Source organism: Dermacentor variabilis, chromosome 3 (genome assembly GCF_050947875.1).
Source record: "Dermacentor variabilis isolate Ectoservices chromosome 3, ASM5094787v1, whole genome shotgun sequence".
Taxonomy (NCBI): domain Eukaryota; kingdom Metazoa; phylum Arthropoda; class Arachnida; order Ixodida; family Ixodidae; genus Dermacentor; species Dermacentor variabilis.
Genome location: NC_134570.1, coordinates 154,811,872 through 154,827,766, shown reverse-complemented (window position 1 = coordinate 154,827,766; position 15,895 = coordinate 154,811,872). Strand labels below are relative to the sequence as shown.

At 44.4% G+C, this 15,895-nt stretch overlaps 1 protein-coding gene across 1 annotated transcript in view; it reads left to right on the top strand.

Moving 5' to 3' along the window:
• LOC142574825 (sodium/iodide cotransporter-like) overlaps window positions 1–3,518 on the top strand; it is an 86,749-nt gene extending 83,231 nt beyond the window's left edge. Inside the window, exons 11-14 of the mRNA XM_075683832.1 lie at window positions 1,340–1,449; window positions 2,968–3,035; window positions 3,121–3,207; window positions 3,336–3,518. Of these exons, the coding sequence (XP_075539947.1) occupies window positions 1,340–1,449; window positions 2,968–3,035; window positions 3,121–3,207; window positions 3,336–3,518 (448 nt within the window). The remainder of the gene's footprint in view (window positions 1–1,339; window positions 1,450–2,967; window positions 3,036–3,120; window positions 3,208–3,335) is intronic.
• Window positions 3,519–15,895: the final 12,377 nt, after the last annotated feature.

Sequence of the window (15,895 nt, the reverse complement as noted above, 5' to 3'; positions counted from 1 at the left end):
GGATGGATGGATGGATGGATGGATGGATGGATGGATGGATGGATGGATGGATGGATGGATGGATGGATGGATGGATGGATGGATGGATGGATGGATGGATGGATGGATGGATGGATGGATGGATGGATGGATGGATGGATGGATGGATGGATGGATGGATGGATGGATGGATGGATGGATGGATGGATGGATGGATGGATGGATGGATGGATGGATGGATGGATGGATGGATGGATGGATGGATGGATGGATGGATGGATGGATGGATGGATGGATGGATGGATGGATGGATGGATGGATGGATGGATGGATGGATGGATGGATGGATGGATGGATGGATGGATGGATGGATGGATGGATGGATGGATGGATGGATGGATGGATGGATGGATGGATGGATGGATGGATGGATGGATGGATGGATGGATGGATGGATGGATGGATGGATGGATGGATGGATGGATGGATGGATGGATGGATGGATGGATGGATGGATGGATGGATGGATGGATGGATGGATGGATGGATGGATGGATGGATGGATGGATGGATGGATGGATGGATGGATGGATGGATGGATGGATGGATGGATGGATGGATGGATGGATGGATGGATGGATGGATGGATGGATGGATGGATGGATGGATGGATGGATGGATGGATGGATGGATGGATGGATGGATGGATGGATGGATGGATGGATGGATGGATGGATGGATGGATGGATGGATGGATGGATGGATGGATGGATGGATGGATGGATGGATGGATGGATGGATGGATGGATGGATGGATGGATGGATGGATGGATGGATGGATGGATGGATGGATGGATGGATGGATGGATGGATGGATGGATGGATGGATGGATGGATGGATGGATGGATGGATGGATGGATGGATGGATGGATGGATGGATGGATGGATGGATGGATGGATGGATGGATGGATGGATGGATGGATGGATGGATGGATGGATGGATGGATGGATGGATGGATGGATGGATGGATGGATGGATGGATGGATGGATGGATGGATGGATGGATGGATGGATGGATGGATGGATGGATGGATGGATGGATGGATGGATGGATGGATGGATGGATGGATGGATGGATGGATGGATGGATGGATGGATAAATAAATAAATAAATAAATAAATAAAGGTAAGGTGGAGCTAAAAATTCCGTTACAATGCTCCTCTATGTGAACAGCAGTTTTGACCCAAGATACCAGTCGGGGAAAATTTCCATATGTGAGAATTCGCCAAGAAATACAGCAAACCAGAGGGGCACTAATTGTTTTCATTTTTTTGCCTATTTTTTCGTCTTCCACAGCACAGTTTCATCAGTCGTCAACTCACACGCAGCAATATTTTACATCGACGTCATCAAGCCGCATGTGAGGATGACAGGGCGGAAAGCTGTTTTCATCATGCGCGCACTGGGTAACGTGTTCTTGCCTTACCTCAAGCTCGCTGCACTTTTCAATAACGCTTAGAATGCAAAAAATGCCTTGCATACTTTTCAAAATGTGCCATACTTGCGCCGTTGTTCAAAAGGACGTAGTTCAATAGATGCAAGTCTCACGTTTTGCAATAGGAAATTCCTGATCACGATAAACCTCAACGTAGAAGTGCAACAACCGTTAAGAAAAACCTTTAGCTTGGCGCCAATTTCGAATTCCCTATTGAAATACGTATAGAACTTAGAAATAATAATGTTAAAATAACAGCTCGGCAGAATTTAATATGTTGAATTTGAAAGATAATGTTAAATTCTAGTGACTGTCGGAAGGAAAAATCTTGATTTTCTGCCTGTAATTCTTTTAATTCCCGGCTCTTGACAAGTATATAAAGGAATGATGAAGCACGAAGTTGACAAATCCGTAATCTAACACTGGAAAGCTTAATATACGAGGTTACACCGTACTTAGAAATGTTAAAGTCTTTAAAAAGGTTTTGCAATACTCCTACTCACAACTTAGGGGCATAATACAGAGCTGTGCGTAAAAAATCAACTTGGTCCCCAAAGGTCCTTTATTAAGTTCAGTTGACCGGATTGCGACCTTAATCATTATGGGGGTGCAAAGTTGAGACACAATATTCAGATATTTTTCTATCTTCCAATTTCCCTAACTTTTGTAAAAAATTACGGTCGAAATTACAGCTTCTCTTTACTTGTTTCTTTTACATGCAACATACTTAAACAAATTTGGTGCGCCGGTCACCGAGAAAAGATGTCTCCGATCCCGTGCATTTAGACAGGAATTCCCGTACTAAAGCTTCCTGTTAACGTCAGTACGCAAGATAACTATTACATTAGCTTTCTGGTCTAACTACCGCAGACATCTCGCGAAGAAAAGCGGGAGACTTAAGAACGGAGTCTCACGATAACAGTCAAATACACGCGTTTCTTTCGAAGCAAATTTTTCCTTCTGAGGTTGGCCGCACATTTTCTTTGTTTTCAATCAATCAATCAATCAATCAATCAATCAATCAATCAATCAATCAATCTTTATTTCACAAAAATACTTTACAGATGGAGGTACACAGAAGGAGGTCCCATAGTAAAAACTTAATTGAGACCTCATGTTCATGGTTAACATAGAGTTACAATGGGAAGTAGCAGAAGCTGAATCAGTACAATTACAGAAATCGTAAATAATGAAATACAGATATAAGTAAATGAATGTATTAGCAAGCAATGTATTAGCAGTAAGTAATATTGTGAAACTAGATAAAGCTAACATAGAAGAAAAGGAAAAAGAAAAAAGAGAAAGAAATTTTAAAAATTTAAGCAACATGTTGAAGCACATAAGAATGGCAGGTCTTTGATATTGATACTTTTGAGACTTTATTATCTATCATGCACTATAGATGAAAACTTTCACGTCGTGCTGTAAATGTATAGTCCAGCAAGTTTTTGCAAACTCAGAATTGTATGGATTCCTGACTTCATTGCAGCGTTTTCAAGCGGCACCGTCATGACCCTCTTAGCGATTGCGGCGCCGCACATTGCTACGGCTGCGCGGGTCTGTACGCCGTTCCATTTATGCTTAGCTCTACCAAGCTATCTGTTCTATGCTTTTAAACGACTCAATTACTCTTTCTCAACAGCTTTTCTTTACCTTTTACTCCACTGCCTCGGGTCCGTTCGCTGGGCTCGTTCTTCTGGCCATCTCCTCGCCCTGGGTCAACGCAAAGGTAATCGTCCTTCTCCAGCCTGCCGTGCGGATAAGTGTTGTTTAGATGCCTGGTTTTTTATTGAATCCTGCCTTATAACCAGGTACTCTACGGAGTGTTGTTATATTGTCGCCTCTCCTATGATGTAGGGCGCAGCTTGGGGCACCGTGCTGGTCTGCGTCCTGCAGTTGTGGCACGCCATAGGAAGGAGTATGTCGTCGGTTGCACCACCTCGCCTAATCACTAGAACCTTGGAGCGATGCCCGCCCCTAATAAATGCCTCTTTTGAAGCGAGCAACCATACATTCTTGCCGTCTGAAAGGTATGTGTGACGCCCAAATGGCTGCACGGTCGAATGGTCGCACTTCATTTCCGTACACGAAGGGCCGCTCTGTCACTCGGAGTAGGCTTGTAGTTGTGACAAACTACTAATGCAAGCGTTGTGACCGGCTCTATTGCAAACTTTCTGCTAAACTTCGTGCGGAGTACTGGTCGCCTTTGATGTAGGTAAACGACCGCTTTGAGAACCAATTTCGCTGGCGTTAATTTCCAGAAATATGCTGCTGTATTAGTATGCAATCAGCATTTTCGATCCCGCAGCATGTTCAGTTGCTCAGTGCGAGATAATGAAGCACAAGCAGTAGCTGACACCACTCGATGTCACCTACCCATTTCGAAGTAATCAAATATGCAGGTCGCCGACGCACCACACGCACCATACCTAGAAACTCATTGAGATATTGGTACTTAACTGCATGCGTCAATGTATGCTCAATGCGCATGTTATTTCTTCGGTGGTACCTGTTTAGGTAATTCTTCAAAACAAAAACTGGCACCCAAGAGTAATTTTCGAAATTCCAAGCACGAGCGTGTCTAAATTGTTATGTCAATTGCTCGTTAACTAACACGAACAACAGATCATCATGAGCAAAGTGCATATGACGCACAATATTGTACACTAAACAGCGTCTCACAAAAATTATACAGCGTAAAGGTAGAGCTTGAACAAGAGAAAAAAAGAAAAAAAAAAGAACAAGCCATTGTGCTTTCATTCCTTTCATTTTTTTCTCTCTCTCTTTTGGCCAGGTCGACATTCGCGTTGTTAGTTTAATCATGTCCCACAACGTAGTCTGAACCTACGCCTCGCATGCGTCATTTGCTCTAAAGTCAAGCAAGACCGAGCTAAACTCGAAAAATAATTAAACAATAAGTTCTTCCTAGAACAGTCGTATTTTATGCGGACCGAAATGTTGCGCGCATTCGTAAGCCTGACGTCGAATCTTTCACTACAATCGTTTTAAGGGGCACCAAATGGCCAGGAGTGCCTACGACGACCTGTGTAATGTGCAAGCCTCACATATACGGCCACTTTTTAGCCGTCGTTCAAGTGAATTTTTGACAAATCTGAAAAAGTCACAGGACTCCTATACGTGAAAATTACGATCGGGTGGAAACGCTCGCGTGCTTACAAGAAAACGTGGCAAACGCATGTAATGGGCATGCTCCACGCGGACTACTCCAAAGGGCAATCTGTCGAATAAAGAGAAACGGAGCACCACTCTTCCGTTTAAAGGGTTTACATCCAAAACGCGGTACACACGGAAAGTATTGGTTAAAGCTCCTGCTAATCACATTAACTGGACATATTATGGTCGGCTTATTTGACCGTCCTCCTCATCAGTGTCCTGCTACAGATCGTGCAGAAACCTAATGCCGATTTCAGAAGAAAAGCTATTGCAGAAGTAACTCTTGAGGGAAGTCACTCTGGGACTCAACCTAAAGACAAAGCTGCCCAGTTGCGAAAGCTCGCTTCGATGGTCCACGAGTCCCCACTGGAGCTCGCGCGCGCTTTTCGTGCACACGAAGTGTCAAGTCGTTAATCTACTAAAATCTTTATTACACCGCACACAGGAAACACAGTTCGGGAGAAAACCTAAAGAATAGCGAAATGCTAACTTCTCTTTGGATACGTAACGAAGTCACATCCAATAATGTATTTCAACGTAGAATATTTCTCCTGAGTAGTGATAAATTTCACCGTTTCCTGTTACTGTCGCTGTGTTTTTCAACCTGCCTTTTTGATTGAGATTGTTCTTATTGAAAGGGGCAATACCATCCGCGCGTTTACTCAAAACTTTCACAGTAAAATTACCATTGCAGGGAAATTACTCTTCCATTTGCGCTTCTTATTTGGTAACAGAGGTATAGTGTGAAGTGAACCTGTCAATATGTCGTATGCATGGTTATATAACGTCATTAAGAGTCATTAGGAATATAGCCAACGAAGTGGCGCCCGCAAGACCATTGTTTGAGCCCAACTTTTGACATTGATGTTAAGTAGAGGAGTATTACATGAAGCGTTCGGTTTACTTCACCTTATTCTGCAGAGAACCTGTGTTGTTGTTGTACCAAGCGTCCTTCTATTGGATGTCCTTTTCTGGCTTTGTGCTTACACTTCTCCTCGGAACTGTCCTCAGTCTTGTGACAGGTGAGCCCTTCGTACATCGGATATGCTTCTCAACTATCAAGATTTGCAGTTCGTTAAACAAATTAGAAAAATGCGTTCGTGCCACTGACACTAAAATTGCACACGCTCATATCACGCTGAATGCTCGTACTTTTCTGTAGTGCTCAGTATTTTGATTCCTTAGTTTTCTGAGTCACCCCCGAGTGCCCTCAAAGGTAATGAGCCCCTCTATACTCATGTGCAAATCACGCTAACTAAAGTACTTTCTGCTTAAACATTTTACTACATGATGACGAAGCATTAGGAACGAAAATTTATCAAATGAATAAGGTGATGTGACAGGACGTTTGCAGACATAGCGTGGAATCGGCCGACGTCGGATAGGTAAAACTGGAGGTGACTGGAAAATGGCCTTCGCATTGCGGCGTAGACAAAATAGTCTGAAGATGTTACGATATATATCAGCACTGCTTTTCGCAATTCCTCGACTACAGGAATCTCCCATTATGGGCCATGCAGCACATGTATATTAGGGATGAGCGGATTCGAGTTCATGGTCTTATTTTTACTCAGAAACTAGGAACTTTCTATTGCCCATCCTCGTGTGACCTTCTAAACTATCTGAGTGAAAAAGAGCTTTATTTTACCACGTTACATTTAACAGGTGGTGACAAAACTGCTAGGAGCAATGTGCCACTCACAAGCCCTGTATTCCTGAAGCTATGGTCGCGTTTAAAGTTTTTTCGCCGTATGCTGCGGGTAAGTTTGGCATAGTTCACAATTTTTGTTTTGCTTTTCATACATATTTGCGAAATTCAGAATCTATAGAGAAACCTAGCAAGGTGTATATAGTATCCCGTACGAACGTCACAACTTCAATATGTGCCTTGTTATATTGTAGTATTATGTTTTACAGCGAAGCTAATAGCCTCTAGCTGGTCGGGCTTCCTTGCGGGGCGTACTCATGCAAAAAATACCTTCAGCGATTTAAAAAAATCTTCAGCGATTCAAGCGAAAATTAGATACAATCATGCATTCAATATACAGCACAACACTCGTTTCAATAAACAGCAAGCATGCATAAAATAAGCATCCAAATAACATAATTCATGATAAGACGCTGCTGGTAACAATGCTAAGCATGTATACGTTTCCGCATACGGTTCCCGGTAAAGGTTATTGTGGCGCAAGCTGCAACCACTTCGCCACTTTGCTGCGTGGGGAGTGACGTCACTAGCCTTTCATATATCGAAGGACCAGCCTGTCAACTTATTTATTTCAATGTTATTGCAGTGCTTCTGTGGGTAGGCAACCCATAGTTGTGAAATCCCGAAGACCAATGTGAAATCGAGAAGTCAGAGGGGAAAGACAAACGGCAAAACGATAAGCGGTGACGTGCTGCGAAAATTACCATTAGTGCAATTGCTACCATTACTCTAAAGAACCAATGCTACCTTTACTCTCACGCAATAAATTATTGCATACCCCATGTGGTGGTTTTCAACAGCTTCGCTGGACATCTACTTTTGAAGGGCCGGAATGGCGAGTCAATTTTCCGCTTTCTTGCGTGGGCTTTTATTAGTCAGATCACGTAGTGCTGAAAGTATCACGATGCATGATTCGTTAAAGTTGATCATGTTGTTTTCATTTGCTGTTTAATTTTGCGTTTCCGAGCAAGATGTCACTTGAAGTGACCCTAAAGAAAAAAAGTTATGCATCTTTTAGTATAAGTTGGTGCAGGTATTTTAAAATAAATGAATTGCGAGGAAATATGGGACTTTTATCCAGCTTTTGGGACGTGCTTAACGAACAAGAAAACTATCCCAAAAGTTATCAAAGTCACGAGAAAGACTACAGCAGTAGGCAAAAGCGGAACCACACAGGTATTATTATAACTGTGCGGTTGTGCTCTTGAGAACTGGTGTGGTCTTTGTAAGCAATATGGTAAGACCACGTGGGCGGCGGCCTGTTATAACACAAACACGTCGAAAGGTGTCACAAAACTGTAACTTGCTAAAATTACTCCTGGAGTGGAAATTGTCTGCATAACTTGCAGAGGACATGCATGCAGGAAAGCAAGAACAACCACCTGTTTCATCGACAATATCAATGTTTTTGCATTTGGTAGGAAATAAATCAATCTGGCGGTTCACGAGCCTGTAGTCAATGCACATTCGATATGTTCCGCCCTCTTTCAGCAATGTAGTAGTCGGCGACGATAATGAGGATGTGGAAGGCCCAATAATCTCACCGTCGAGCAAGTTGCGCAATTCCTTGTTTTAACCATTTCTCAGCCACTTCTCCTCAACAATGGTATAATGAACACCACAGAAGCTTGAACTTCCGAAGAAAGTGACAAACAGTATGCGATAGTATGTAATGCTTCACCCTGAATGGACCTATGAAAACTTTCTACCAAATATAACTCCTATTCAAACAGAAGTAGTCTTTCAAAGGAGGCTATCTAGCCTCTTTTCTACTCAGTCTCCGGGGTATGTGTGGCCAATATTATGTTCACTTTGAGTTAAATACATCTGGCGTGATGAACTCCTCCAAGGAAATTGTCGACATAGCAAACCAATTCAGAAGTTGAGCCCGATAGAAAATCGTTCGCGTTCGAGAGCGCCCAATGAAAGGACTACATATATATTTAGCAGGCTGTTCTAGCTTGACATTCACGGTTAGTTTAGCAGAGAGCATTGTTCGCACAACTCTGATTTATGCACGCATTTGTTAAGCAGGAACCCTAGTGGGTGTGCGCACACATTCGTGTCAGCAGTGGAAGGCTGCAGCTCTGCTCTGCTGCAGAGCCGACGATTGAGCTTCGTACGTATCCGTTCTTCCAAATGTTAAGTTGCATAGTAATGGATGAATATCGCAAAAATAAAGACGCGGACTAAGAAAATGCATCGCCGTAACAGGCGCTGATGTCTGAGCAAGCTTTATTCAGAAGCACACATGCAATATCTGCACCCGTAGATGGCCGGGGTTCCTGCGCTTCCACTCCCTATGAACGCGAACACGGTCCGGCATGGTCAAGTAGGCTGGACATCGATTCTGTTCACGCCATTTCTGGGCCCGCTGCATGCAACGCGGCGGTGCCATAACCCAGCAACTGTTAAACTTCTGCAAATAAGTTCTACACTCATGCACTTCGCCTTATAACTTGTGTTCTGCAATGGTTTAGGTCTGATAGCTATTCGTCTTACGACTTTGTGAGCTCTCTTGAATGCTAGCGCTGCCGCTCGGATCGACAAGCGTGATGCCGAGCTGTGCCTCTCTGAATGCGGAGCGAAAGACTAAATTTAGTTACGATTATATCCGGTGTGGCGCGACGACTCAGCGATCCGTGCACACGAGACATGCATAATCGAGTAGTGTTTTTTTTTTATGCACAACAATACCAAACTTATGAGCGTGGGAACTACGGTGAAAAAGATATAAGCGATGACGCTAAAACAATTGATCATCACATACGGCTCGTGCAAGTGAACTCCTCTTGCCAATAATAAAGACGTTTCAAGTCGCAAATAAATAAGACAAAAAATAACATTGTACATCATTCCGTCGCACAGGACAGGTTTTGTTTTTACGAGGTAGACTAACAATGGAGCCATATTAACATGAGTATCAGTGTAAAACAACCAGCCTCCCATAACTTTTATTATTTAGTTGTTAGGTACGCCATCCAATTTTGTATTAAACGCAGGAAAGCGTGGCTCACGCAGTCTTTTGCATGTAGCAAGCTATGAGTAATTCACCGCTCAAATAATTACGGCGGACCCTGCTCGAAAAAAAGGACCTAATTGACAGTTTTACGTCGTAATAACGTCTTTTCTGTTGGAAGTAACGTAAGTAATTAAATAATTAAGAACTAGTGTCGCGTTTCTCGGCTGCTTCAGTTCACAGAGTGCGAGGCGCGGTCGTGCGCTACGCGTTGGTTTTTGAGATGTACGGTTTCCGCCTGGCTCAAGAGCTTCGCTCAGACCGACTCTTAAACTGTTTGAGATCTTCACGATCTTCAATCGAATGGTCGGTGGGGTGTCCGGCCTTTGTGGAGCAAACTAGCAGAAAAGGAAGCGCAGTTGCGCAACCGATGTGATGTCAGTGTCGCTACTTGGTCGCTTTTCCACTCTCCTCATGCCATTTTAGCTAATCTGCAGTCGTCGTCGCACCGTCATCATCTCCATTATCGTTACATCACCATAGGCATAGTCGCACTGTCGTCTTGTCACGACGATTTGCGAGTTGATATCTAGATACCAGAAAGACATCATTTTGAGATATTCAAAAAGATATACACAAGTTCGTTCTTGCTGAGTTACTGAGTTACCATTTAATGCTTCATATTTTTTTTTAATTGTTCCAGGTTTACGCAATTTTGGCTGAAACATTTGCTGCTGAAGCGAAGACATTGCTCCTAACAAACGCTCAGCTTTCACTCCTGGTCAACACAATTGAAACTATGTAATGTGGCTCAGTGGAAGCCCTACAGAAAAGTTGGTCATCTCTCAGGTTTCTAAATGGAGCTCTCGCGAGATAAACGTTTCTTTTCTATCTTTGTTTGTTGATTTAGAAACCCTATCACAAAAACCTATTCTGACGTCATTTTCCTTGTCTGCAGCTTGATGACGACAAGGTGGAGAACGGAGCACACGCCTTGGGACAGCGGGAGGGAGAAGAAGACATCAACGAGGTTTCGCCGATGCGCGAAGGACCAGAACTCGAACAAAGCTTCGCTTCGCAAAGAACTCCGAGCGCCAGTTAATCGAAACGAGCACTCATACGCTAAAGTGCGTGAGTCAACCACTATCCACGCTTAAGGCCGACCACGTATTATTCAGTAAAACGTATCAACTGATCACTCGAAAGATCGAAAATGGTTTTTTTTTCGTAGGGCCTAAACAACAAATCATTGTTCAGTCAGTTACATCCATTGTATGTTAGCTACATTGACTGGCAAGCACAGTTTCCATTATTGCTTATATCTGCAATGGTGTGGGAAAGGCTGTAGCATTATGGAGACTGTAAATGAAGAGTGAACCCTGCGAAAAACATTATTACAAAAAAAATAAATAGTCACGAACAATATAAACATCCTGACAAATAAAGAAACATCCTATACAATAAAAATAAGTTGAGCGAATGTATCGATGCACAGTGAAGTCTCGTTAATACGAACTGGCTTAAGCCAAATTCTCGCACATAACGAAGAAACTGGTTAATGTCGCTTAATCCAGAATTATGGGAAGTAATGTCTTTCACTCGCAAACATTTAATTTCCAACTTTTCATTCTATGTTAATAACGATCGTGTGTCTGTAGTTACTTCTTTGAAATATCTAGGCGTAACCCTGACATCATTCCTGAACTACACATATCAACAACATCTGCGGAAATGCCTCCCGATCCTTGGGATAATTACGCCGGAACCTCTGTAAGACGCCGATTAATGTCCTTTAACTTTAATTTGTTTCTTCAATATGGTCACCTCATTACATTTATTTAACCACTATGCTAGAATCAGTCCAGGATAGAGGCGCTCGATTCATCTCAGAAAATTACAATTGCAACGAAAGCATAACGAAAATTAAAAACAATTTATGAATTCTGTCTTTCAACAGTCGTCGTAATGTAGCATTTTTATCGCTGTTTCACAAGTACGTTCACGGACCAAGGCCATCACCAATAGCTCTAAGTTTCTCCATTCACCTCACGAAGATTGCATAATCACCTTTCTTTCGCGCGCATCTATGGTAAAACAGACGCTCTCAACACATCTGCGCTTCCATGTGTCATCCGCTTGTGTAACGACCCTCCCGATATCCTGCTAGCTGAAGCTAACAAAGAAAAATTCCGTCAGTACATAAACATCCATTTCCTACTTTAAATAATTTCTTGTCTGCGTTGCTTCTTGTATGCCTTTTTTTATCTGTTTGTTTTAGAGTTTGTGTAAACTTGATTCTTCTTTGTATTATTATTAACAAAGCTATTTATGTTCTGTATAATGCTATGCTCTTTATATTATGTAAAATTTTTTGAAGCTTCCCTTACGCAACGCCCATTTTTCGGGCCTGTAAGGTATATTGAATAAATAAATCAGCATGGGAACGTTTGTTTGGTTTTTCAAAGACTCAAGGAAAAAAAAGCCCGCTTAAGAAGAACCGCCTCAGACGTCTTCACCGCCTTAAGAAGAACCGTCTCAGCTTACCTACTGGACGCCGCAGGCGTCCAGTAGGTAACCTGAGGCGGTAACCTGAGGCGGTTCAGTAGGTTACCTTGATACGCCCGTGTACAGCGGCGAAAATAAGAGGAGCAAATAAAAAGGGACATTGACGTTTCGCTACGCAAATGCGGGTGACGCCCAAGTGTATGGGTGCTTGACATGAAAACTGTTTAAAGCGCAAACACATGCAACCACAAAGTATAAGGGACAGGACACAAGCGCTGACTGTCAACTAACTTTTATTAGCAGAAGACGGGTGCCTTATATAAGGGGAAAGGCAGAAGTGAAGGGGGAAGGGAGTGATACAATCTACCTTGATTGTATCTACCTCGATTGTATCACTACCTTCCTTCCCCCTTCACTTCTGCCTTTCCCCTTATATAAGGCACCCGTCTTCTGTTAATAAAAGTTAGTTGACAGTCAGCGCTTGTGTCCTGTCCCTTATACTTTGTGGTTGGATGTGTTTGCGCTGTAAAGAGTTTTCATGTCAAGTATGCACCAACTCGCCCAGAAAGAAGTTTTAATGAATGTATGGGTGCTGTAGCGCATACGAAGCTATCTGCCCTCGGTGCACCCAGACTGTCCGCGTCGCACATCGCATTCAAGGCAGGGCGCGCGTGCGGCCGCGCCACACGCAGCAGCCACCGGAGTAGATGGCCCCCTTGTAAACATTCGCGTACCAACTAAATTTACATGCATAGTATCAGCGCGCACAGGCAAACTTGAATACATCACACTGGATGACCGTGCACGCTCGCTGTCAAAACACTGGCGTGAGGAATCGAGCAAGCAGCAGCGACCAAATTGACCTTCGCGCTGTCTATCACTTCAACGCAAACTGATTGGCGAGAACACAGCGCACGCGAAGTTACATGCCTAGACTGTGCCTTAAAGCAGGTCGCGTTCAAGATAAAGCCGGCGCGACTTCGCGCGACCGAAGTACCACACCCCGCCCCATCTCTTGCCCTGTGCCGTGCGCGCGAAGGAAGATGGCGCTTTACCCCAACGCCCCTCCCCCCAAGCTTTGGTCCTTTGCGCACGCGACGCTTAGCCGCCATCGTCGGCTCAATGGCGCACGCTTTCACTCGCACGCACAACGTAAGGTGCGCGATGACGACCTTTCCCGAGACGATCCCGGTACGTTCGTATCGCGTACGAAACCACAGGAAGTCAACCAAGCGTGCCTCCTCCTACCTTCCTCCTCGGCGACGCTTCGCCTTGTTTCTCCTTCCCCATTTCGCTCAACGTCACCTAGACTTTCCTCTAGGTAGCGTTGCTCTGCCGCGCGCTCAACGCGCTCCTTCGTATTTCCGCTAGCTTGGAGCCTGCAACGATGACCTGTGAGGCAGCAGATGCCTGCTTGAGCTCCCTAGTAAACTTCTTCCAGCAGCACGAAGGCAAAGAAAGATTTTTAAGGTCATTAGTTGCGATGACATCGTCCGTGGCTGCTCGCCGATTTGCACAGGAACACCAAACATCCCTCACAGACTGGATGAAACCAAGCAGCAGAACCATTTGAACACACAGTACCGCTTGAAAACAGAAAACAACTGCCGTCGTCAACCTCTTCATCGCTGAAAATTAAGCCAGCTTCTTATACATGCACACTCAATAGCAGCTTGTTCTTCTGCAAAAGTAAATGGTCATCCAGGAAAAAAGTTGTGGCTTCCATAGTAACAACGAAGCTTGAGTGCACTTAACGAAAGCACCCCACCGACTCTGCACAAGCTTCAAGCTCATACTTGCGGTGTTGTGTAGCGTCTCAGTCACCGCATCAGCAAGCTGTCGTAAAGCCTCAACGCTTTTAAACGTTAAAAAAATGTGTACTTATTCTATTATCGAATAATAATAATAGGAAAATTGGAACGTTTCACTATAGTTCTCATGTTGTTTTTATTTAACGATGCACGCATGGATACTACCTTAGCAGGGGGCAACCTTGCGCATCGCTGCGATGGAATCGCGCTGCCGCAAACACATGTGAAAGCTGTCAGCGAAAATTGCTCTGCGACGTGCGGCAGAACGATTTTTTTCGCCCCAATCACGCTTTGTCAAACAGCCAATAGGCGGTGGTCTTTGCCAAGAGCACTAGGGAAAGGAGGTAGCAGTACACCGACAATCCCGGCGACAACTTTCTTTGGGAGCGCCGCAAGATGTATAACCGTAGCTGAAGCACACGTTTGTTGGTGGCACGCACTCGGCACGTATGCGGACTGAATTGGCCTAAACACCATTGACGTCGTGTAGATACGCGCTGTAGTAGAAGCCTGTGCATTTCATGCGGCAGTTACCGCTGAAGTAGCCATCTGGCGCTCAAACAGAGAGAAAAATACCAGGCAGAATACTGAGTTATCGTTGTTGCTGCTACATCCCGAGCGTACTTTCGAAAGAGCCCGCTAGGTGGCCATCGGTGGCGCGTCTATACACAATGCACTGCGCGCATAGCGTTGCTGCTGCGCTGTTGCGTATGCTCTTCTCTGCACCAAATCAATCTAACGTTATCTAAAATTTCATTGGGTGCTAATGCCCAATGGTTTTCCATCAGTCTCCTCTGCTGCTGGTGCTCATCGCATCAGCGTTGTGAGACGCCTAGTAGATGCCAGGGCACTGTTCCTTCTGCCCAGCACTAGTTGCCTTTCGTGCCAGCACGTTGTACGCCCGAGGAGTTCAAGCACAAAGGAAAAGCTTTCGACCACTGTCAATATTTGGCTCTGCTCGTGAAACAGCCATTTTTTTACGCCCAAGCGTACATGCCCCATCAGTGAAATAAACGATCTTGTGTGTGTCGCAGCGAGGGTAGCGATTACCGGGGGAGGAATGCGCCTGGACATGGAGAAGAAAATCGCGCGCCGGGGAAAGTATGGAGCGGCGCCCTGAGCGTGCTAGTTCTACTACATATGCTACCAAAGTTAGCACACTTGCGTCTAGGCCTCTTGCCTGTAAAGCATCTCGCCTGTGAAGCTACCATTGCTATGCGGCGATGCCGAATAGGGTATTTGCCGGTGGCATGCCTAGCGCATCGCCGATTGACTGTGGGTGGTTTTCGAACACTTGTGAACCGCTTTTACGGCCAATTGCGTACAGCGCGCACCAAGACAATTGACTAGCTAACATAGGAACGCAAAAAGACGCTGCTCTTGTTAGCGTGCAGCATTATGTGTGGCGCTAATATTATTTATTTTTTTTTCTGGACATCGCTCATAACGTGCGTTCGTAGGCGATTCGCCTATGCGCTATCCCCAATCTTTTTACGTTATTAGAGTGGGGCAAACTGAGTGTATGTTCCAGATGCGCCGGCCAAATGCAGCTTTAATTCATCTTGACAGGAACGTTGCATCGTTCTCCGACCAGTAATAAAGGAATGTGTTCATAAGATTATGTAATTGAGCCCGCATATGCTACAAAAAATACAGAGTGAAAGGTACCCTAAAGAGTTCAGGAATAGTAGCCAAGTGACTCAGGTGGTTGTCAAGCGTAGGGGAAAATACGATTCCATCGTCCAGATAACATAAGCAAGTGGGCCACCTATAGCCAAAAAGGAGGGAGTCCATCATTCTTTCGAAAGGTGCTGGGGAATTATAAAATATGAAAGGCATATTCTTAAAATATTAAGCGCCGTCCGGCATAACGAAAGCTGTCTTCTCACGGTCGAGTTCATGAACCAAAATCTGCCAATAACTGGATCGGAGGTCGATTGAAGAGAAGTATTTCGATCCGTGAAGACAGTCGAGGGGCGTCATCAATCCGCGGAAAAGGGTACACATCCTCTTTCGTGATGTGGTTCAGTTGATGCTAGCCGACACAAAATCACCATCTGCCACCTGTCTTTTTGGCCAAGACAACCGGTGATGCCCAAGGACTCGAAGAGGTCTCAATTACACTTTTGCTTAGCATCTTGTTTACTCCAGCTTGGATAGTATGGCGTGCTGCGTGAGACACGCAATGAGGTTGCCGGCGGGTAAGTCTAGCATCACGGGTGTCCCAACGGAATTTTGTCCCAGCGGGTGATCCTCAAAG